The sequence below is a fragment of the Ischnura elegans genome (assembly GCF_921293095.1).
Source record: "Ischnura elegans chromosome 13 unlocalized genomic scaffold, ioIscEleg1.1 SUPER_13_unloc_1, whole genome shotgun sequence".
Taxonomy (NCBI): Eukaryota; Metazoa; Arthropoda; class Insecta; order Odonata; family Coenagrionidae; genus Ischnura; species Ischnura elegans.
In genome coordinates, this window is record NW_025791657.1 from 12,836,037 (window position 1) to 12,861,448 (window position 25,412).

The 25,412-nt window shown below is 39.4% G+C and overlaps 1 protein-coding gene across 1 annotated transcript in view; it reads right to left on the reverse strand.

The window, feature by feature from the left end:
* LOC124172076 (zinc finger protein 271-like) overlaps positions 1 to 25,412 on the reverse strand; it is a 36,231-nt gene that overhangs the window by 6,210 nt on the left and 4,609 nt on the right. Inside the window, exons 3-4 of the mRNA XM_046551483.1 lie at positions 17,133 to 17,196; positions 11,398 to 12,584 (exon numbers count right to left, since the gene is read on the reverse strand). Coding sequence (XP_046407439.1) covers positions 11,398 to 12,584; positions 17,133 to 17,196 — 1,251 coding nt within the window. The remainder of the gene's footprint in view (positions 1 to 11,397; positions 12,585 to 17,132; positions 17,197 to 25,412) is intronic.

A 25,412-nucleotide genomic window follows, 5' to 3' on the forward strand; every position in this document is an offset into this window, starting at 1 on the left:
GCCGTGGTTTGCTTTTTGAGGACATTTTTTTGGAACTGAAATAAGTTTCACCTGTCCATGGAATGAGGATTCCAGCGAAATGCCTAGGGAAGGTGTTTTAAAAATATTAACGAAGACCTCTGTCGGCCGTCGACCGCGGCCGGCTTACAGATGTTTTTTTATATTTCAAAAAGTATTAAAGGCTGTTAACTTCCACCTCACCGTCCTCAAAAACTCGTGCCTCCACATAATAGGTTGTGCTCGGGGCACACACGAGCTCGAACGATACATTCGTTTTCATTGTGCATAATTTGCACGCAACCAATGGCAATCTGAACATATGTTTAGATTGTGCGAATGGCGTCGTCAGCGTAATCTTCTCGTCCGACCCTAATAAATGGAATTTCATTGTTAAATTTCATAAACACATTTAATATGTATTTTACAAGAGCCGGTGATATTATATTTCCATAGCTATGCATATTCACTCCCCGGCTTTCAGCATGCACGTAGCAATTTCTGTTGCTTATGTAAGTAAACATTGCTGCCGTTGTAATTTTCGGCTAGTTTCCGGTGTCAGCCTTGGTGAAACCGGGTTCCGAGGCGTTTGATTTTTACGATAAAACCTCCGAAAGATATATAAGAAATAAAACCTCACGTTAAAGTCGTTAAATAAACCGAGAAATTTGGTGACAATGCGCAACGCCACTGGATTTCCCACACGATTGCATGAGCTGACGTCACTTTCCGGCTGGCCAATGGAATTACGTTTTGAAGTGGGTGTGTTTTTGGAACTTTTTCGGTCATTTCTTTTCTAATTTCTTGAGAAAATATGTGAAATGAGTGCGTTTAAGTGGCCTTTATGACAATTTTACTATATTTTACGATTTTTAGTTAGTATTTGAAGGGATATTAAAATTTTGTCCAGAGACCTATTCTAGACAAACGTTTGGGCCAGTCACATCAAGTCACAAACTGATAAGTCAATTGGTATTCACGCCGCTTTATTCCCTTTGCTTAAATCAACATCTCCTCTTGCATTGAAAACTAAACTTATTCTATAAAATTCGTCAATTAAACCGCTGCTTACGTACGCCTCCCCAGTATGGCTTCATGCCAGTGCATGCCATCTGAAAGAACTGCAAATCTGCGAAAACAAAATAATTCGAAAAATCATAGGCGCCCCTTGGTTTGTCAGTAACAGACAAATACGCAATGATCTGAAAATCTGTCCAATTCTGACTTATTTAAAATCTGCTCTGGCGCTTTTCCGAAATTCATGCAAAAGAACCAGAAATAGTTTAATAGAGAATCTTTGGGACTATGTTTTACCTCCTAAATCCAAGCACCGATACCCTAAATCAGCCCTAATCCCTTCCCATATTTCTTCCCCAACCTAACCCTGCAATGCCCGGACTGAAACTTTTTATCAAAATCACCAACCATAGTATATGAATCAAACCAGGTCGAGAATCGCCGGGAAGACAGCTGATTGGCTGGGGGCTTGGAAGAGGATATGTAAAGAAAGCTCCGCTTGGCTTGGCTTGACTTGTGTCGCCTTTTTCGTTTTCCATCCTCTGTGTGTCGCCAACTGTTGTGATACAAGTCAACAAAGGGTAACGCACAGGAATAGGAGAGTTAAAAACAGTTACCGCAAGTCGACGCATGAGTCGCATTAATGGATAACGCCAACTGTGGAAATAAACCTTCATCATGATACATTTGCTGCAAGCTTTCTCTCTGAGATTTTGCCTTGACTGTCAAATGTCAGTTCAGTTATTGTAATGCTTTGGCGGTCTTATTAATAAGCGTTGATTTGCCTTCAAGATGATTACTCTTGATTGGCAGCAGGATTGTTTGTATTGAAATTTTATGCTAGCTTCGATGATTAGATAAGTATTAGTGAACATCAAATATGACAATGTTTGATATCCTAATACATAAATTCCGGCATTCTTTCAATTGTAAAAACTAATCCCTTTTCTTCAATTGCAGAACATTACCATTCATATAACACGTTTGAAACCTATACCCGACGTATCCTTTCTACCTGTTTCTGTTATTTCTTCGGTTGCTCATAAATGCATTCCTCTGTTAATATCATTTTAATAATTAAATATGATTGATAAATGAAGAAAAAATTAACAAACTGATCAGTATGATGGTTGATGCACCTATATTCCTTCGAGAAACTCGATTATTATTTATTCGTCGGTTTAAATTTCTTCAACATCTATGTGCAGTGATCGTTTTCAATCATATGGCAATAATCTGCATGGTCTATAAATATTGGCAGTCATTGTTCGGGCTCAAAATTGTGATCTCTGAAAAAGGTATTGTGTCTACTTCAGGTGATTTACCAACAATGCCCTGGTTACTTTGTTTTGATACTTTGCATGAACCAGTTGACTTTTCTGAAGTGATTTAGTATAATGTATTTCATTTGCATGTTCACCTTTCCATTGCTTGAACTATGACTCCAGGTGACTTTATCTAGAATAAAATATTTTTACATCATAAAAGTGATAAATATATATTTTATATAAAGTCAAGGAAAGATAAACGAAATATGGCTTCTATATAAATTATTACAACTTTTTCTGAAGCTACATCATTAAAAATAGTTAAAGCACAAAAGTTAGATATTTTAGTGCTACATTTATGTTAATTGTCATAAATTTATATATTCAACCCCTGTGGCACTTATAACAGATGACCGCCTATCCTGGTGTTCTAATGTGACATAATCTATTTCTCCCATTATATCAGCACCTCTGTTATGATTGCTAAAAAAGTCAATTGTAAGAAAGGACTATCTAGTCCTAAAATTTGCATGTAAAATAAAGATAAATAGTGACCACATCCTGTGCCTCTGTTCTAAATTTCTGTTTGAGTAATTGAGTTTTGATTGAATCAATCATTACGATCAATAAATTATTTCATGTCGAATGTTGTTTTCAGTGGCTTTTCCACTTGTGTATCGAAAAGGAAATTATGATTCTCAATGGTGGTGCAGATTCTAAGCTGTTTCTATAATATATTGTGCATTTAAAAATCTTTTAAATGTTTCATTAATAGTCGTGTATTAGCATTAAACTCATACCCTACTCCATGTTGGTATACCTCTTACCAAACCCTCAAGCTCAACTTGGGGCATATTGACCAGAAATGCTAAGTAGTGTATTGTCATTCGTGAATCGATTGAAAACGCGATTGATTTAGGACATATGTCTATCCTTTTCGTGCTACTTTTCTAAGTCTCATCTTTAGAATAGAACCCAGACGGCATAGCACCCCCTGTATCTAATTCGTATTTTGATAGTGTCCATTGACCACGGAGATACTATGCCACTTCGTCGCTTTTCATCATTCGATGTACTATATGTAATGTACTATCAACGTACGGCCTATCGGCGAAGCGCGTATGAGGCATATCAATATCCGCTACGAAGCGCGTACGAAAAGGATAAGAAGCGCTCAGGTATACAGTATCGACGCCATTCTGCCAGCAAAGAACTTTCCCAGCTAGCACGCCCATGGACGTTTACATAAACTTCCGGAGCAAAATATGAGCAACTGTTTATCGTAATGTGTTGTACCGAGATTTCCATAAACATGATATCAACAGTTGAGGTAGAATTGCTCTTTAGTAATGGCTGCCACGTATGGCGCACCTTGTGCGCGCGTTTGAATTTAACCTGCGAGTAATTAACTAACCACTTGGTACCTTTAACTATTCAAATTAATATACTGAACGCTTGCAATGGATAAATAGTTATTATGATGAGGATTTTTTGAATGTGTCTATAGAAACATCTACCGCCTTATCAAAGGCAACTCGAGTTTTATGAATGAACATACAACAAACGTCAGCCAAGGCGATAGAATACTCTGGATTACGAAATCAAGGAGTGAATTTAATTCACATTCGAACAATAAAGGAATGGTAAAAATGCATTAATTTCCTTTCGTTTATGGTGTCGTCTGCTGGTTATTCTGAGCTAGCGCGAGGGCACTCTGGATAGAAGGAACCTAATGTGACACGCCGCCATCTTAAACGCCATGTCACTTTGTTGTCCTCTGCCTTTGTGCTCGGTCGTCATCGTGGTGCTTATCGTTTTTCGGGTGGTCCTAGGGTGATATCATTCACTGGATTTATAATCAGTTCTTTTAAGAACTTTCATTAATCTTCATCGCGCAAACATCCTCATTTGTTACATTATCTTTTCATTTTCATCCATCTAACTTCGTGTTTTTCATCTTGCATTTCGTATTGCCATCCATTCCATTCCTCTTCCATCTGCATTTATCCTTCCAATCCGTCATATATAATTTCATATTTAATCCGTCATATTTAATTATATTATATTTAATATAATAATAATAAATATATATATATATATATATATATATATATATATATATATATATATATATATATATATATATATATAATTCGCGTTTTCATTCGAAAGCGTTCGGTGACGCTTGAAGAGAATTATAGCTTGTGGTTTCGCCGGGAGGCACATAAGGTAAGTGTAATTAATTATACCCTCTCTGTGGATTATTTGTCACTCCCGGCTAAACACTGCTGCTGTGGCTCGCATAGAATCCTTGTTTCATGTTAAGAATTTTCATCGTTACGTCAGTTCCAGGCCATTGCTGAGAGTTGCTTTTAGTATTTCTTGAGCCAATTTTGCCGAAATGTTTAACGGAGTAGATGCATACAACACAAACCTCTGCTAATTTTGAAACCAGTGGGTCAATAAAAAATTGATTGGTACTGTTGCCTTCCGTAGAATGTTAGTAATACAGATACCTAGATCATACGCGTTAAAGGCCAGTAGTAAAACAAAACTAATAAACAGGCCAGTGTACGAGTCTCCGCTAGAGCACTCGACTTAGTGTACTCCGCTTTTTATCTCTATGGCACTTGTCCTTTCATGTGGGGTCGGCTGTCTCCTTGACACAGGATTCTTGCAAAACACGACAAAGTCACACAGTTATAGGTATGTTGTGTTTGGAAAAGATCCTCGGAACTTTTCCCGATGTCCCGGATACATAGAGCCTTAAAATGCAGAATGAAAACACACCATAGGCCCACCAAAAATAGACGATTTTATTTATCCGCCATTGCTCGCACAATGTTGACTTTGAAAACGTGTGTCATCTTCTTCCAATGTTATCTTCAAAACTTTACCTCAGGTGTCCAAACACTCGGGCAGTCTCCTCCCGGAGATCAGAATGGGGGACTACTTTTACCTCCGGAATGTTTTACCTAAGGGAATTCCATCGTGAATGATTATTTAACGTTGGAGAGACAGCGACTCCTCGGGATAATAATGTGGTTGTTTCCCCTTGCCTTTCTCATCGCAGCACTACAGCCGTTCACGTAAATGTTCTCACCCCTGCCAGAAATGAGTGTCGCTGTACTGACCACCGTGGCCTCTACCTTTCTCTTATGATGAGGAGCTGCTGCCGTCTCCTCCAGGTGACCAAAGGAATAATTAGAAGCCTCTCATCGCCAAATCACTGCATTTCCAGAGGCTTTGTGTATTATTTAGTTGGCCTATGTTGCCCAGGGATAGGCTCATATTTGCTCGAATCACTGCCGCCTTTTCTCCATGACTGCATACTTGACATATAAATTTGCTTATATCGCTGCTAAATTTTATGACTAAATGTCAACGCAACATCTGCACCCCTGGCGGACGCAGTCGGTGGCTTTAAACCTTTAAATGGGGAACGTCAACATTTTTCTGCCACTGTGTGCGGGACATGAGCGGGGAAGATATTTTTCCATCGACCCCAGGCGTGTGTCTAGCAGGTGGTGGACCCTCATAATCCGGGACTGCTCACCCTACCCCCTCACGACAGACCGCGAATGTAATATGTCCTTGGTAATTACGCGGGGACGGAAGACCCACCACCGATACTACAAGAAGGAGAGACCAATGCATTCAAATAAGTTTCCCCGGCTAATGTACAACAGCAAGATAAATAAATTCCTAGGAAATGCAAGAATTCGTTGGAATTATTTCATCGTGAATGCGCCTCGCAGAACAGGGAGCTCTTTCTCTCTCGGAGAAGGGATAATCCGGGCAGCGCTCCCCGTGGTGAGGGTAACCAGTCCCCGAAAGACGCCATTTTAATCTCTACCACTATACCCTTTTTCCGAACTGATGGCGGCTGGGTGGAAAATAGCAAGTAGCCAATAAGAAGCACTGCCCCTTCCACCTTTCCCTCCTCCTCCATCCCCATCCCTTTTCCCCGCCATCCGGCCGACCGCCGTTGCCAGCCTTGGTAATAACGGTACTTTCTGGGGCGACGGAAGATTCTCGGAAGAACGCTGTGCGGTCTCCACGGATTCGATTTAGCAACACTGTGAGCTAGAGAGCGATCAGCACTGCACGGAGTTCGGAGAGAGACTGCGGGCTCCTACACACTTTCTACTGTCGCTCTTCTGTAATTGGCCAGAAGAGTGGGTGGGTTTCAAGCAAGCTCACCGTCAGCCGCCGTCAGTTCAGAAAAAGGGTATAGGTTTGGCCGAGCTCAAGCAACCGCGGAAAGGGCGGCAATGAAATCTTAAGATAAGGCTGCCAGTGACGAGAAATTTGGTCAAATGTTGAAAAACGTTTTCCCCGCACTCACCATGCAGACCATTTAAAAACGTTTCCGCTCCCTAAGGATTAACCCATTAGTGCATAGCGTCCGACTCATCGGACGTGCGTAGATAATTTTTTTTCTGTGCTCCAATTGACATGCGCTACATAGTGAAACTTTATTAAGTTGACATGGATGTCTGTTTTTACCGCGCTGCTAATATTTTAGTTGATTACTTGAATGTAACGACTTGAGAAGGATTAATGTAAGATATGGCTTACAAACAATTTTCAGTCGCCTCTCTGGGTAATTATATATTTTTTATTGAATTTTTTCTCAATATGTTAATAATCTTTATCTCGTTTTTGATATAATTCCTTCTTATTTTCTCAAGTTGTTCTTTACTATTTTTTATCTATTACCAACAGTAGCAACTGGTCGTCCGATAGAATGGACGCCGTGCACGGGGGTAAGTTCTCGTTGCTAATCTAAAGATGGCTGCTCTTATATTATATCCACAAATTTTTATGCAAGTATAATATATTTAATTTTAAAATAAGTTAATTTTATTTAATTGTGGATTGCAAGCATAACAAACAGATTTTTCCCTTGGAAATAAATAAGGTTAAACACCCAATGGCAACTCTGGGGGGTGTTTCAGAGTCTCATAGGATTGGCGGCGTCGGAAACGGATTCATTCCGAGTCGATCGGGAACCTATCCTACGCTCGTCTTCCGTGCGTTTCACACATACTATCGGAGAGCGTTCCGCTTTTGATATGACGTCAACAGCCGTCCTGAACGGGAAACAAGAAAACGTCACCATTTTCAAGAGACAAGTGAGCAGCGAAAATAACCTCCCGCAGGGTTTGGCACTTAACAAGGGAGGCGAAAGGTATATACGGGCATAAATAAGTGCTAATTGATACATTGTCACATAATTGACGTTGTTGCCGGGTAAAATTATTTTAGAATTGTTCGTCTGTAGTTTTTTTAACGTAATACCCTGTCGTTTTGAGCAAATTACGGGAATGAAGGAAAAGTTTGAACGAGTTTGTTCTGTCATTCTCGTGAGAGCATAGTTGATTGTTCTTAAGAACTTAACTACAGTTAGTCGCGAAATCCATCATTATTTCCAACAAAATATGGTTTACTTACTCAATTGTTTAACCAAATTGTCATATTTTCATTCAGTACCTCAATTAAATATGAATATTGACCATCATAAATGATATTATGGCCTTCATGATATGCCGTAAACGTCTTACAAATTTTCCGTGAAAGTGGAGGTACGCTGGAAGAAAATACAGCGATTACATTAGGTTTAGTAGTGTCCATTATTAGCAATGGCTCTAGTTATCTACGTTAAAATAACGCAAAAAATAATTTGGTTAGTTTGTTAACTGTTCTGCACGTTCTCGGTCATTTTTGTAACACCATTTCATTTGGTACGAAAATGACAAACAGGTCCTATCGTTGCTCCTTTAAATACATCTGATAAATTATATTTCACGTGCGATAATTGAACAAAGAAAAAATAATCGCTGCAAAAGGGATTCGAACTCGTAACCTTTGCCTCGCTGCGCTTTGACTTTGCCCACTGCGCCACCACCTCTTCTTCGCTAATAGCTGAAATTTGAGGACTATAAATGACAAAATGGTATGAGGGAGCTTCCGTGTAGTTGTTACCGTGGCTATTCCCGTAATGTTTGAACTAATATTTCTTATTAAAATGAATATTTAGAATGTACACCATGGAATCAACTGAATTAGGTACATGACCACGTCTAATTTCGATGTTACTACGATGCCAAGTCACGCACACAATCATATCAAATTAGACAAATTGTTATACTTCCTACCCACGGATACGTATTCAATGCATTATGCTACATATTCGTAAGTCATTACGCCATGAATTCCAACTTGTTTCACGTTATTTTTGCCAAATTACTCGTCCAAATAACAATTCAAACAAACTTGCACCGTCCGTGGAACAGACTGCTCATTTATCGTCTAATTTACACGAGAATTGAAGTCACACCTATATTACTCTATCAGAATATCCAAATATATCAGCACTCATGAAATAAAGTGGTATTATTTTATTATAGCCAAATACTTAATAAAAAAAAACAGCATTATAACATAGCTCCACTCGCAACCGGAATGAGTTTCCGGCACCTCTAGCCCACTCCGCTTCTATCCGATCGGAAAGCCGGCCTTGAGTCGATAGGCAGCCAGTCTAAAACGCACGGATTGCCTGGCCGATAGTAAGTGACGTAGAATCCGCGTCACGTCTCCCGATCCGCTCGGAAAAAGAGACTCTGAAACACCCCCCTGGAGTTGACAAATTATGCAAGGTCACCCTCAAATGTAACATAATATAAACTATATGAGTGGAGAATGGGGAATCCTCTCGTTAACCTGAAATGCATATCTTAATTCTGAAAAGGCATTGAAATATGTAAGTCGACTAGACTTTTTCTTTATTTTTCTCAATTAATTGTTTAATCAACTTTGCATACGAAATATCATAAATTCTAACTATAAAAATGTGATTCTAGCTTTGGAGAAGGAGGAACTTACGGCATACCTCGGCGATGATAATGCCAGGATACTCTTAATCTTTTTTGCATGTAAAAGAGGATGTCTGTTTGATGTCTGATATGCGTTTCCATATGGCTGCACAGATTGCGGCCAGGGTTTGTGCGTAGATGAATCCCTTTCTCGTTCACTCCGTAGTACTACTTTTGGCTGCGTCCGACGTGTCCTCCGAATCATTTTCTCATTACCAACCCCTGCAAGTGCGCTCAGCGCCACCTAGCATCCACTCCCCACCTCTGCTTACTCTCCCACCCTCCGATAACATCCCCATTCACTCTGCCAATGTTAGTGTATATTCCAGCTCCATTACTGCCTTTTCTCGCAACTTCGCCATTCTAAGGTAAATGGCCCACTTGCTGTCCTATTAACAGTGCATTCCGACAAATCGTGACGAATCCATCAACCGCAAATGAAAATAGAGAAATAGGAATGAAATTGCATTTATTTTAGCAATGAAAATAAATAACATACTGAATTCATTAAATTATCAAACTCGGCCATAAGCCTTTTATTATGCACTAATATCACATCATTTCCAAAAAGCTGATCCAATATTAATTATTATAACGAAGAATATTCAAAGGACACATGATTAATTCAAAGAAAATTCAGAACCAATTAGGAGATGACAGTGAAGACTGGACTTAAAGCCAGAAACATTGGAGCTAATATTGTGGACGTCTTTAATCAAAAATGTGCAGTGTATGCTGCTTCATCCTAATCAGATAGCCAGGGCGTGCCCTTTTCTGCAACTACTCTCTTTCAATATTCATTACGAAAATCCAAAACTACATTACTTGGTACGCATTTCATAGAAACATGTAGATGGCCCATCATCCCCATTGACACAATATCATCATTCACTTCTCGTTGTGCAGGCGAGAATTAACTATTAGACTACTCCGTGCAGCTTTGCATGAGGTTTAATTAGAACATTTGTAAGATTTATATGAATTAACCTGAACGCGAGAAAGTGTTGAATGCGCAAAGGTGACTTTTCTGTGTGAAAGCACACAACATGAATAGAGTATTTCACTTTTGAACGCATGTGGGAGTTGAGATTAGAAATAACAGTGAAGGACTTAGTGCAAAATACGCAATAATAATACATTACAATTGTACGTATACACATGTGGTGGTCAGGGCCGCTCCTTGTAGTAATGCACTTGATGAGGACTATGCGTTAACAAGGCTGCTCACATGTGTGAGCATGTACGAATATCTGTCAAGGTAACCACTCACTGCAAAACACTTCCAACAAATGTTACATTTGATAACGTTTATCTTCTGTGTGTATACGAATGGGTTACTAGGTCGCATCATGGCGTGACAGACATGCTGCAGACATAAAGCAACTCATTTTTTTTGTACAGATGTACTAAGAGGCTCTTTGTCGAGAGGGACATTCACAATCGCCGCACGAATAGGATTCTTTTACGTGTTGTTTCGCATGTGACTCTTAAGTGAACGACTCCTGAGTGAAAGATTATTTTTGTAGATTTTGCATGAAAAGAGTCTCTCTCCTATGTGCTTTTGCATGTGTCCTACCAGATAGCTTCTTCTTTAAAAAGAATTTTCGCACATTCTGCACGACTAAGGCTTCTCTCTCGAGTGTATACGAAAATGTGTCTCTAAGTGGTTCTCATTCGAGAAAGACCTTTCACACTCGTGTCATGATTTGCCCCTCTTCCGTATGCAAACGCATGTGACTATCGAGAGAACATCTCTTTGTGAAATGCTTGCAGCAAATGCTACAAGAATAAGGTTTCTCTCCCGCGTGTCTTTGAGTGTGTGAGGTGAGCTGACTTTTCCTAGCGAAGGACTTTTCACACTCATTGCATGAAAAAGGCTCCTCTCCCGAGTGTTGTCGCATCTGACTGTTGACATTGCCCCTCTGAGTGAAACACTTTCGGCAAATGCTACAAGAATACGGTTTAACCCCCGTGTGAGTAAGAATATGTCTAACTAAGTGGCTCTTATTCGAGAAACACTTTTCACACTCGTTGCATAAAAAAGGCTTCTCTCCCGAGTGCGTACGTACATGTTTAACTAAGAGGCTCTTAATCGAGAAAGACTTTTCACACTCGTAACATGAAAACGGTTTCACTCCCGAGTGCCTACGTACATGTGTATTTAAGTCGTTCTTCTTCAAGAAAGACTTTTCACACACGTTGCATGAATAAGGCCTTTCTCCAGTGTGGGTACGTACGTGCGCGTAGAGAACGTCTATCCTAGAGAAGGACTTGTTGCACACCTTACATATAAAAGGCTTCTCTCCCGTGTGTGTTAGCACGTGACTTTTGAGATTACCCTTCCGAGTGAAGGATTTCTTGCAGATTCTGCATGGAAACGTTTTCTTTCCCGTGTGTATTCGCGAGTGAATATTGAGATGACCTCTATGAGTGAAAGGCTTGCAGCAAGTGCTACAAGAATACGTTTTCCCTCCTGTGTGTGTAAGTTTGTGTACGGTGAGGTCCCTTTTCTGAGTGAAGGACTCAGTGCACTCGCTGCATGAATACAGTCTCTCTTTCTTTCTCGGACCCACGTGATGGCGTAGATTTCTTTGACTAGATGACTTTGAAGATAAACTTTGTGAAGTTGATTTCTCTTCCAGAGTGAAACTTCTCGTCAATCGTCTTGTATTTGTCTCATCCCCTTTTCCTCCACTAGTTTCCTTCATGAGCACATTTTCTTTTGGCATAGGCTCTAGTCTTTTCCTCTCCAGCTCTTTTAAAGCCTTTGAGGTGGTAGGCTCGCAAGAACTGCTGTGTCCGCTTGATGGATGTGCTTCCAGAGACAAATCTACGATTGATGATTCTGCTGCAGCATCAAAATTATGAGCAACAAAATGAATTTTCATGTGTTTCATTAGCTCCTTTTTATTGTTGAACACATCTCTGCAGTTGAAGCAATTACATGAATCTTCGTTTGAACTGTAACCGTTCCCTGGATTTTTGATCAAGCAATTAAGTATCTTCTCATTGCCTCCCATGATGGTCTCACAGCCACTTCTGTCATTTCTACTTATTCTGATAAATCTAAGGTTATGCGAGGTATTTGGTGCATCACAACCACTTTTCTCCCCAACAACAGCCATTGCGGCTCCAACTCTGCTGCTTTTAAGTGATTCAATGTCTTTGGTATTACATTGTCTGTCATCAGAAATTGAGCAACATGATATCTCATCAGTTTCAGAAGCACCACATTTTCCCAAGTCTTCATCTATCAGATTTTTCTCCATGTCTTCATGGGATGTTCCTGCCTTGGAATCAATTGGTGTCACCAAAGCTGGGGGACCAATGCATTCATCAATTGAATGATTCCTTAGATTGCCTTCTGCAAGCAGATAAGAAGTTGATGTTGTTTGCTCGGGCATTGCTTCGGCAGCCGGGACCCCTAGAAAAAAGTTCAAATAGCAACTAAATCAGTCCAACGTGAAATTTAAGACTACGACATCTTCTATTTAAAATCCATCGAATGGATGGAAAAATGCACAAATCAGGTGGTACAATTGCTGCCCAACTTCGACTTGAACTCAGAGACTCGATATAAATGAATAAAGGGGAAAAGAACACATTGCATAAAAATGACGAGGACAACAAGGGTGTGGAAGAACGAAAAAGACGTAAACATGGGTTAAAATTAGACGCATTGTGACGATACGTACCATCAGATGAATTCGCCAACCCTAATGTCGTACGATTTCGATCCCCGGCTCCACTGGTTGGAAACCATCGGCGATAGTGCATACCTTCACGTAATCCACCGACGGTGGTCGGATCTTAACTAATAGAAAAACCAAGTGGGTTCTACGGCACGCGATCACGAAACAAAAGGAAAATACGGGAATTTTTTAACCCCAATGCGAAGCACAGCAGAAACAAAACGACTTTGCTTAGATTGTGAATGGTTTTACACATTTATTAGTGACAAAAGAAAATAAAATAAACATAAATAACTTCCTTCTTAAATCTAACCAGAGATGGAATGATTATCAGTTTAGATGACACACTGATGGAAAAAGAATAAAGAATGCAATGCCCCACCAAAACAAAAACTAACACTAGTGCATAACAAAATTTATAATGGCCTCTCGAGGAATTTCTACGACAATTATGAATGTCGGTTGGATTGTCCAACTTGAATTTTACATGCCCCACGTCCACTCGTACTAAAGTGTCCAGCACTATTGGAATTTCAAGCACAAATTGCAAGGACGGGAGAATAATTATACAGGTTTTAGCTTCGTGACAAGCTTTTTCTTTGACGTTAAGTGAAATCGTCCCTGATTCACTGTTACAAACAATCACCTCCACACGAGGTGTCTTCTTAGCGGAAGAAATGCTGATTGGAGTAGGGAGAGTGGATAGTTCACTATCCTGGGAGAGTACTTATGCGTCGAGATGTGGCTCCTCGTCGAGATCACCGCTGGGCGCGTCATCAACCCAAGGATTTTGGTGTCCTGAGGTTTTGCGGGATGACCGACGTATTTGCATTACTCGATTTAATTAAATCTCCTTGACACAGCTCCTATTCCTCCTTCCTCCGCCTTTACCCTCCTCGGTGCGCTGCTGGCCTTCTATTGCCAGGTTTACGGAGTACCTCTGACACCTAGCACCGCCCACTCACAGTTAAACAACCACACACCTCTCGACGCCTTGCGCCGGGCCTGAGTTTATATCGTAAATCACGTGACACAAAAACAATTGACACACGAAACCTGAAATCGGTTTAGAGCACGGCCGCCTGTCTGCTGCTGTGCCCGCGAATTTGAATGATAGAAGCTCGGGACAGGGAACGAGCGAAGTGAAACAAAGAAAGAAATGGAACGAATACAAAAATATTACTAGAGCGGGCCACACCGTCAAATTATACTAATAATCAAGCACACACATACGCATCACACATGACTTCCAATTGCAGAAAAAGAATATTTTTAGACCCCTTTCAGAATTGGTCCTTTAAAAAGGGAAAAAAAATTCCTTTTCAATCGAATATTTAATGATTAGTGAAATTTTTCTAAATTAAAAAGGTTCCAAACAATGGCAATCACGATAAAATGTGTTGGTACTACAGATGAGTATCTAGAAAAATTATTTGATTTTTTTCTGGATTGGTTTTCATAGAGCTATTTAAAAATTAAAAGATAAAAGCAATGAACAAACAGCCAAAAGAAACTCCCTTGAGTGAAATGTACCCAACTGTCATGAGATAATCAATGGTTTGGAGGGGCACCGGGGGCAGATATTCCAAGTATGGCACGCAAGGCAGCTCTTATTTGTGTTGGGATAGTAGCATTTCCACTCTTTTGCATTATATGCTGTTTAATCATTCCCCAAGCTTTCTTCTGCAGAAATCCACTTCTTATAACTTGAGAAGATATTCAATGAACATTTAACATGCCAAGGGCTATGAAAGTAGAAATTTTCAATAATCAGTAAAAAAATCACCACAGGCTGCCATCTTGTATTACGTCCTGCAGTATAGTTTTTGCAAAGAATTGGTCCAATAGATGGACGTCAATTTTCGTTGTTGTAGGATGTAAGCATATCAGATTTATTTTGGCTATCGCTTTCACCATCAATGACAGAATCATGATGCATTTTAGATAGAACAAGGACGAATTTATTATTTTGGGTCAGTATGACATTAAGGTACAATTCTTCTGGAAACTTAAGAAGGTGAATTCCCTGCTCTGCTTTTGGATGGTAAAATTTCTCTCCGAATTCACCTGTTATTTCTTTTTTGCACCAACGTATGTGGGCCTTTTTCTTTCAGCAATTATTTTGGCTAAGGGAAAAATAGATTTTTCTTCCCGGTTGTTCATTATATACATTGATGAACTCTGCTCCCGCATTAGCTGTTTAATACGTTTATTTGCTGACGACCCTGTCATATATCGCGAAATTAGTAATCACTCCACAAAATTCTATCATTGGACTTAAACAACATTCATTTGTGGAGCCAAGAGAGGGGACTCGAACTTAATCTGAACAAATGCATGACGGTAAATTTCTTGCTGAATTCGTACAACTATAACCATGTTTATGCAGTCGATGGTATTAACATAGAGGCAACATACGAAGTGAAGTACGTGGAGGATACGATAACCTTGAACCTATTGTGGGGAACACACATAAGAAATATTTGTGGCATAGCTCCGAAGAAATTAGGATTTGTCAAGCGTATTGTGGGAAGATTTTCAGATGAGAAAGTAAAAGAAAGGTGCTATTTTGCACTCGTCCGACCGCACCTCGACAATGCAGCGAGTGTATGGGATCCGGCAAAGAAAGACTTAATCAGCGAACTGAAAAAAATACCGAGGAAGGCTGTGTGGTTCGTCATAAACCGCTACCTTTGTACAGAAAGCATTACCCAGATGTTATGTGAATTGGACTGGGAGCCACTGGAGACTCGAAGGCTGCACGCTAGGCTTAGATTTCTTGAACAGTTGAGAATGGATTTCTTTAAACGCGACACGGAGGACAAAATACTAGAGCCCCACTATATTTCCAGGTCCGATAGAAGCGATAAATTAAAAGAGTTGTTTTCCGGAACAGGTAGATATGGGAAATCGTACTTCCCCCGAGCCGTAAAGGATTTTTAACAAATACTAGTCCTAATTATCATAGAATATATCCTTTTTATGTAATAACAGCTGTCCTAACAAAGTCCTAACACCCCCTACCATACGCTATTCAGGGTATTATGCAGAATGAATGTAGAATTATTTGATTGATATGAAGAATTCGGCTGTTTCTTAGCCATACCGATTTCATTTCTGGAGCATACCTCTCAATTTAATATTATGTCAACCATATTTTCTCCTCCAAGGAAGCTTCACGTCTAATTGTCAGTAAAACCAAACAAAGCCCCATTTCTAATCCCATGGACAAAAGGGTGAATAGGAATGCACTCCTTAAAAGATTTTCCCTAATTTTCCCACGAATTCAAAATGGTCCAAAAGCAAAGCTAATTTTGCCCTTATTTGACCCTGTTCCATATTTACATTTTCAATGAAGCCTGAAATTTAATTTTAATACTCAATTCTAAAAAAAAATGCTCCATTCTGGCTTTCTGTGTACATAATTTTGAGGATTCGCACATCCCCCTTTTTCACCGGCATTTCTGGAAAAAAGGTGCGTGGCTACTACGAGTAAATTTTTTCTTTCAATAAACTAGTCTCTAAGCTAGGTTGAAGCAAGGCAGCATTATTTTTATTCATTTGATATGACTCTTTAATTGTCAAAAATGCCAAAAAGAGAAAATGAAGAAAAAATTCTTAGCCATTGGTCAGTTAAATACCCAACAATTTCAGTGAAACAAAAATATTTTGTTAGGGAAGACCATTAAAAACGATAGAGACGACTACAAAAAAGTAAGTAAATATAACACTCCTCCCCTATACAACTACCACTTAAAATAAAGTTAACAGGAAATATGGATGGATGAATAATTCAGGTTCTTCATCCTTCAGAATCAGTCACAATAAGGCCGATTTCAGAAGAGACGACTTTTCACATTTCTTCATTCTCCACATGGCACAAGGAAATCCAGAGTTTTCTCATCTGAAAGCGGTCTGAATTTCACGACCAGTGGATGCTGTTGGTGGTGCAGTGCCTGGCCGGATAGAAATGGGTGCAGCGGAAAACACGGTGTGATTTGACACGTTTGAAGGCATCCCTACATACATTAGGTTTTATGAAAGCATGGCACTGTGCCATCTGAAAGTAGCCTAAGCCTTATCTGTATACAGCTACTTGTAGCCCTTGAAAGCACTCACCCACTGCTTCCATTGCAGACTCATGGGCTACTGTCAAATTCTCAATAATTGCTCTAGTCACAGTAAAAGTTGGCTAAATAAAAGCATAAATATATACATCCTCCACATTAACATCAATCCCTCCAAGTATAGAGTTATTTGCAACCCGTAAGAGTACTCACCAAATGCAGACTCATGGGCAGTAGTTGAAGTCTCAAATGGGTCCCCATCCTCACTTAAAATAGGCTGGAAGGAATCATCAAGATATTAATCATGCACGAAAAGAGATTCAGGTCTTTTTTGAAAGGATTGATTTAAACTTTTTTATAAACCACATTACAACAAAATTTGGAATTCCTCACAAATTTTTCCTTACAAAATAAAAATATTTGCAACACTTCAGGGAATTAAATATTATTCCATTTTTTTTTCAACATGTAAATCGTCTTTGATTTATGTTCCGCCTGCATTGCAATATTATCTTCATTTGATAACTCTGCAATGGATGTAATTTAGTTCATGGGATACCATATGATAATTAAGGTTTCTTTCGCAACGAATGAACCGAATGAACGTTATGCAAACTAGGCATCTGTGTGAAAAAATGGGATAAAATCTGATGCTGCTATATTGCAGAAAAAGATTTCCACACAGAAAACTAAATTCTTCAGTGAAAATCATGGAAATAATGATGAAGAGCAGGCTTTTGTACAACTTTGTAAAGTGAAAAGTAGAAACAAATTATTAACCCATTATTCCCCAGACTGCATATAGGGCTTTTACCTGTGGTTATTTCGTATTTTACTGTTTATTTTGGCCTAATTAAGATTAATATTCAGAAAAAATATTATATTCATCATGATATATGATTTACAAAATGTTGCGTTTACGCAACGCTGGGAAAACTCCGGTAAATAAAATCAAAAAATAACTTTTTAAAACTTAGGTTGCGTATTTTATTTTTATCGTCTTTTCTGATGTAATGTTCAATAATATCCAGCGTGGAATTAAACGTAGCACTTTTCACAACATAACTTATCTTTGATTTGCACACTCGACATCTTTGCCGGGAGTTATAAGTATGCTTGCGGATGAAATGCCCAATTCTCCCTTCACGGGTATCTCTTGGTATGTCATTTTTCCTAAGGTGACCCGCCAGCGGGCACCGATTTTTATGCCAAATCAGCATATTCATCAGCATTGTATTGGAAACGATTACTTGCCTCAGTAAAATTTTACGATCTCAGACCAAAATTCTAACAAATGAATTGCTTTGCCCGTGACTGGCGTAAAACCATCACGGAATCACCTTTGGACTATCAACCCCTTTTCGGAATAGAGGTTTTTTGCCCTAAATCTGGATAAGGTAACATGCAACATAATTATCGAGTAAATCTACCCCTCCCATTCCCTGATTGTAATCGTTGATGATATTTCGATTTTCCTCGGGAATCTTCGTGAACACCTTTCACGAAATATCACTTTCAAGTTCCGCCTCTCCATATGGCAAATATTGATAAAAATAGCCTGTAGAAGAGACCAGACACCACAATGTATAACCTACTCTGAATTGTTCCCAACCAATAACATTTTAGCTGTGTGCCACCTGAAATATGGAATCATTTGTTAGGAAAATTCCTAACTGAATGGAATTTTCGTTTAGTCTGTTGAGAACAGATCCGAATTTCAAAAATTTATCACTTTGTGTAGTTGAGAATTATCGGAGAGCTGTCGGTATTTATTTAGGTAATTCATCAAACCGAATCCGCGTCATACATTGCCTCACAATTGCGACAGACATCTCCTCTTAGCTTGTCCAGTACAACTTAGTGCGCAGTAATATGATACCCCGACAACATTAGGATTCCAATTATATTTTTTTAATCTGCCTTACTCTGAGTAAATGCATGGTTATTTATCTCCTCATCGTAGTTATTTGAGTAGCTCAAAATTATTTCAAGTAATTTTCGACTGAGAAATAAGTGACAGATTGGTGAGTGGCCTCCATACTGAGTAACAAGTGTTTCTATCACTTTTTTCACGCAGAAATTTGGGACTACTACGGATGTAGATTCTATTTGTTCACATTTGGATGAACCTGTTTGTTCTCTGCATCTTTTGCCTGGGCGTGCGCGTTAACTGGACGATTTTTCTTTAGATACTACTTGAGTAAACTGTGATTTGCCTTGAATTGCCTACTGCAATCATCCATATTTGAAATACTGAGAAGATGTAATCCCCATTGTAGTTCCAAAGCTTAGAAAATATTATACATCACCTCTCCTGTTAATTTATATTCTTCAGGTACATTCTTGACGGTTCTTCCTATCTATATACAGCCCTTGTGGTGACTGACTGATGGATACAAATTCCCGACCACTTCTAGAAGTGCTGGAGAGCTGAAATTTGGCCGGCGTGCGGGGATTCCGAAATGATCCGGAGGAAAAATCCGAAAACCGGAAGTTTCCGCCACGTGTCGTCGCTAGGTCGACAAAATGGCCGATATCGCGCCTTTTCCGGGGACCGTCTTTCGGTTTTTATTTTACTGCGCGGGAACCGTGCGTGCCACACGAATCAATAATGCATTTTTTTAAATCTGATAAATCTGGCCATGTGACTGTGTAATGTTCTTAGTTTCATTTTAAGAAAATTGCAGCCAAAATGGCGTCCAAAAAGTGGTTTTTCGAAAATATTTTCATAACTTCCGCTCCCCTCGACTTAATTTCAGGTGTAAGATAACGAAAATGATTATTTTATATGCTCATAACATCGTTTACGAAATTATGGTAACAATTTCTTTTCATCGTCCTTGGTTACTGAGAATAAAAGTAAAATATTCCGAAAATCACCGAAAATTACGATTTCTAAAAGATCAACACAAGATTTTGTCTATTTCAACCTAACCGATTTCTTTCAAACTTTGTAGTTACATACAACTATGCATTGTCTTTCAGAAAACATAAACATTTGATAAATAATTAAATGGATTTAACCGCGAAAAAATAAAAATGGCGGGCACTACTCACTTTTTTCAGGGACTGGTTTGCATTTTTATTGTATTACTCTCGAAAAATTGTTGTCATAGGGCACACTTGTTTTAGACATGACAGTAAATGAATGTCACCATATAGTATCGTCATCTTTAAACCCCCTGAAACCCCCTAAAAAATTAAAATTTCCATATAAGTAGCCTTTTCGGGTACTTTTCGTCCCAATTCCGCCGTTTTTCCAATCCTTACCACTCATCGCTACGGAATTGATGTGGACGATTGAATACCGCTGGCAGTAAAAACCTATAAACCCCCGGTAAACCCACATACACCCCTCACCCCCAAAAAATAAAATTTTGCATATAAGTCTACTTTTTGGGTACTTTTCGTGACTATTCCACCGCCCCCAACGACTCTTCTCCACGGAACTTATGTGAACGGATGGTGACCGCCAGGAGTACACACTTAAAAACCCCCGGTATTCCCCTGAAATCCCCCTCAAATGTAAAATGTGTCATTTAGCCTCCTATTGGGGAACTTCTCGAAAACATTACGCCGCACTACCCGTCCCCTCTGAGCTCTAGATCCGGAATATTTGGTGAGGGCAAGCCACCGTAAACCATACAGGAAAAAATACCAGAAAACCCCCGATCACCTCCTGGAACATCGCCGAAAAAAAAATTTTTAAGTCGCCTTTCCGAATAGTTTTCGTCACAATTTAACCTGGTGCCCCTACCACCTATTAAAACCCCCGATAACCCCGTGAAACCTCCGAAAATAAATCGCCTCTCCAGGTAAAAGAATCGTCAGACCACTGTTCCGGACCCCTAGGACATATCGGAACGGAATTTATGAGAACAATTTGTGACTACTGGTTTAACACAAGTATAAAACCCCCGGTATTCCGTTGGAACCCCCCGCAAAAAATGAAAAACTAGCCATTATGTCTTCTTCTATGGGTACTTGTCGCTACTATCACTCCGCATTGCACTACCCTTTACAATCATCGCTACGTGATCACTGTGGAAAATTAGTGACCGCATGCATAACACATTAAAACCCCCGAATCCCCCTGGGCACCCCTCTCGGTGGAGAAGAGCATTAATGAGGACTAAGCGGAGCAGCCGCGGGGGGGCTCCTCAACCCCAAGGCGGCGAAGCCGCCCCACAGCGAGGAACTGCGGAGCCGTTCTGAGGAGTAACTGGCGTAGGCGAGGAGGAGCTTCAGTAACCCCCGGTGTTCAAGCGGCGCAGCCGCTGTAGTGTCCCCCATCTCAACTCACATTCAACCCCTGGGCGGCGAAGCCGCCCTTCAGCGAGGAACGGCGAAGCCGTTTCGAGGAATGAGTGGGGCGCCTCCCTACCCCTTGGCCGGCGAAGCCGGCCCCTAGCTGAGGTGAGATTATTCGAACTTTAAAAGTCTTCGAGCGACCACAAATGTAGACGGCGAAGCCGGAACCGGGGTTTTTAAGGGGCGGAGCCCCTTAACGAGTGCGCGGAGCGTGCGAGTCTAAAGTATACGTCTGAGGCGTAGAAATAACGGGTAAAATTTTCTTCACATTTAAATCTGAATGAAACCCCTGGATAAATCATTTTGCAAAACACCGAGCAAAAACTACTGCGGTATTATTGATAGGATTACTGGACGAGAGATAAAGATGCATTTCAGAGGACTTTCTAACTGGTACGAATCCAGCTGAAGCTAGATTATTAGCCTTACATCACCTAAGCGATGAAAGAAAAAATAGGTAACTCAGGATTGCACGGAGAAAATTACAATGAGTGAATAGAGGAACACTCACTTCCATCACAATCTAATCTAAAACTAATACCTTTCTCACCCTCTCATTCTACCATCTCTGAAACTGAATGCATCAGAAGCCGAATTTAACGTCTATTAAGTAATCCTTCCACTCAACGACATGGGAGTGACATTGCCCTGTATCGGTTCCACATGTGCGCGCAAGTTAGACTCCACGAAGTACCAGTGTTCAATGTAAAATTCGTACCGATGGCCATTTTGGAATTCAAGATGCCATTCACCTTTTCTTTGTAAACTCACAACCTTCGAGTGCCAAAAATGCAGCTAAACTGCCTCTAAAAGACTAAGTTGTCGATAAAAAGCCATACTGACGAGTTTCGTTATGCTTTGAGAAAAGCCCTCTGGTCTACCAGAGAATTCCCATCGTTGCGTAAACGCAACATTATTTACAACAACCATATTTATGCCAGTAAAGACGGAAGTTTGTGACAAAAATAACCGTAATGAATAAAGAAACTTCGAACTAAGCGAAAACATTACCTATAGTAAGATTACTCAATAAATCTTTGTAAAAAATGATTTACAATATGTAGTACTTCAACTCTTCGAAATAGGCAAATTTCGAAGTAACATAAAAATTATTATTTAATGAAAATTTTTCCAAAAATAACTGAATAAGAACAAAAGGTATTTCAGGAATTCAGAAAACCAGAGAAAAAAATATCCTGACGCAAAGATTTTTTCTAATAATTACGATTCTATAATGTTGCGTTTACGCAACGCTGGGGATTAATGGGTTAAAAAAGTGCTGCATGCTAATGTGGAACCTAGGACCTCCAGATAGTAGCCAAACACCATAACCACCACACTACCACTGCTACTTGAAAGGAGACCATTTCTAGGGGAACATATTAGGTATATAAATATTGAACTGCATTCCACTTTTAAAACCATTGGTTCTATAAACCAATATGGGAGGATATTTGTGGACAGCTCCCTATGAACTACAACACTACAGAGTTTGATTGAAATGTGAGACCTGATTTTCTTAATGAGCTATGAATTATCAGTCCTAGGATTTCACGTTGTAAAAAAAGTCTTCATGAGGAATGATTTATTGGTTGCAGCATATTTTATTGTAAAATAAATATCATATTGATACGTGCATTATCGGTAAAAAGATTTAACATAGAAAAATACAAGGCAAAAAAAATATAAGGCAAGAAATCTTCAACAATTAAACACAAAATAAGGAGGAAAAAATGGCTTATTTTGAGATAAGAATATGTACTCTTTTCAGTTATAAGTAACTTTGAATCAAATAGGTAAGACTGCCTGTAAATACTGGACTTTTTCAATGCCGTATTTTTTATGGCCTTCGGAATGGTAAACACATCTCTGAAATTGCAGTGGTTCTGTTGTATGGGCCTTAGTTTGGCTGCAATTAATTAATTTTCATTCGGTACTTTTCTCAAGCTGCCTATAGTTCCATGATATCGCACTACTCATCAGACAGGTCAGGTGGGGTAGTGGTAGTGTTTCAGGCTACCACACAGGGGACCAGAGCTTCATCATGGCTATGTATTTTGTTGTCTCCATTGTGATCATACGTCGCCACCTTTTTCAATAATTTTAATAGGGGTGTTAACCTCAAACGAAATTATCCATTTAACACATCTTGGTCCGGCACCCTTTAAACTAGACTAGCCATTGGGGCCGGTCATATTTTATGCCATAGGCCTCAATATATGTTCAAACTATTATAACGTCGATAAAAAAGACGTCAATAAGAAAAAATTTCACAAAAACAAACAGTAAAGCTACCTGAAGACGCACAAACCAGAACTAGGTCGAAATAGTTCCAAATAAATCCGTAGAGGTCAGCAGGAGACTGCACTGCATGAAAACGTAAAAATGTAAAAACGCGTGATCGGCACATAAGCGCTGGCGGCGGAAACACGTAAAAACATGTGTGCAGACCATAATGTGTTAAGTAGATGCTAACAGTGAGCTTTGGTTGATAATTCACATCGGTGAAAAAATTTCTGCAATAGGTGCTTCACATTTTCTTTTGTGCTCCGTTGAAATTTGTGCGCTTTTGAAACGGTCAGTTTCGGCAGTCAGGCTCGAATGGCTCTGACGTGACACACGGCTACTTAGCTGACTGCATGCTTTCATTGAAACCGTTATCCAAGCCGTGCTTGAATTTGTGGATGCCGTAGTGAGAAATGCCTTTGGATTGTGGTTTTGTGAGGGCTAATTCTAATACTGTGCCTTATATGAGCTAAGTGCCTGATGCTCATTTTTCATTTTCAAGTTTTTTTAGTAAATAGTGGTCAAGGCAAGAAAAAATCTAAATACGCAGAAAATAAATCTAATAATGAAATTTTTAGCACTCTGGAAATTCAAGGAGTCAAGCGTGCAAGGTAAGAGTTAATGCATACTTACTATGATAACACTGTAAAATATGTTAATTGTACTTATGAGTATATTTTGTATCAAAACCTTATTTTTCTTACCATTTACTTGGCCTTGGCTGGCTTCCATTTTTATTTGAATTATACCCTAGTAAACGCTGAAATGGTTCTCGAGGGATACATTTCATATTACATCAACAATCCGTGTTACACAATACTCGTTTATTAAGTTTGAAAGGCTTTTGATAATTTCTAGCCTATAAAAACTATGATGGCTAAAGGGACCTAATATTGTAAAATAATCATTAACGTTCCTCTCAGATTCCTCTGCATCATAACATAGAATTGCGAATTGTTGTCAATATTTATTCTTGTGAAGATTACAGAAAAGCCTCTTGCACACGCACCGATTTTGGATAGCCAGTAATATACCAGCCGTCACCGTGCCTTCGGCAACCATCGTATGCTTTCGGAACGTTTGAGCCAACCCTCGTATTCCACACTTTTTGCTTAGCCTTTTAAGTGTTAAATTTTTTATTAGAACAGCGCTAAAACTGCCGCCAGTATCCCCTCCATGTGTACTTTTATTTAAGACCGTAAAAAAAACTGGTGAACAACCCTATTGCAACAAGCATAGACATGAGACTATTTTTTTATCCTCATAATGGCATTTAGGTATTTAAGCAGTGTCATTTTAAACAGGGAGATACGAGGACTACAATAGCAAGGGTTAGTGTGTGCCAAAATTTTAATTTTTTCATTGCTTATACTGATCAACTTCCACATTAAAAATAAAAACCACTCTTGCGAGAGCACATGTAATTACAAGTTCGCAGCGATCAACAACATGTGTACAGACATAATTAATAAGAACACAAAAGGATTATAAAATGCCATATTTCTCAAACACTTATTATTCACTTTACTCCAAAGGGAGTTTACTAACACAGTACCTTTGTGCTAAAAGAACCATTCCAAAATATAATTTCAACTAATTAATAGGGTGAAATAAAAGTTGATGGCCCTGGACCGGGCGTGCTGGCATATAAAATACGTCACTCCTCGAAAACCAAGGATTTCAACATTGTACGTATATTCTGGGATAGAATGGTCTCGCGTATTCCTACAATGTACTTTGACTGTCTATATTGTGAGTTTTCAAAGTTTGAGGTATTGTAGCTAATTTTTTAAGATCAGGAAGAGGAACCCATCACACGTGGCGTATAAATTACGCCGCGCGACCAGCCGTGTACCACCTGTGTACCTTTATATCTGTAGCACCTATAAATGTACA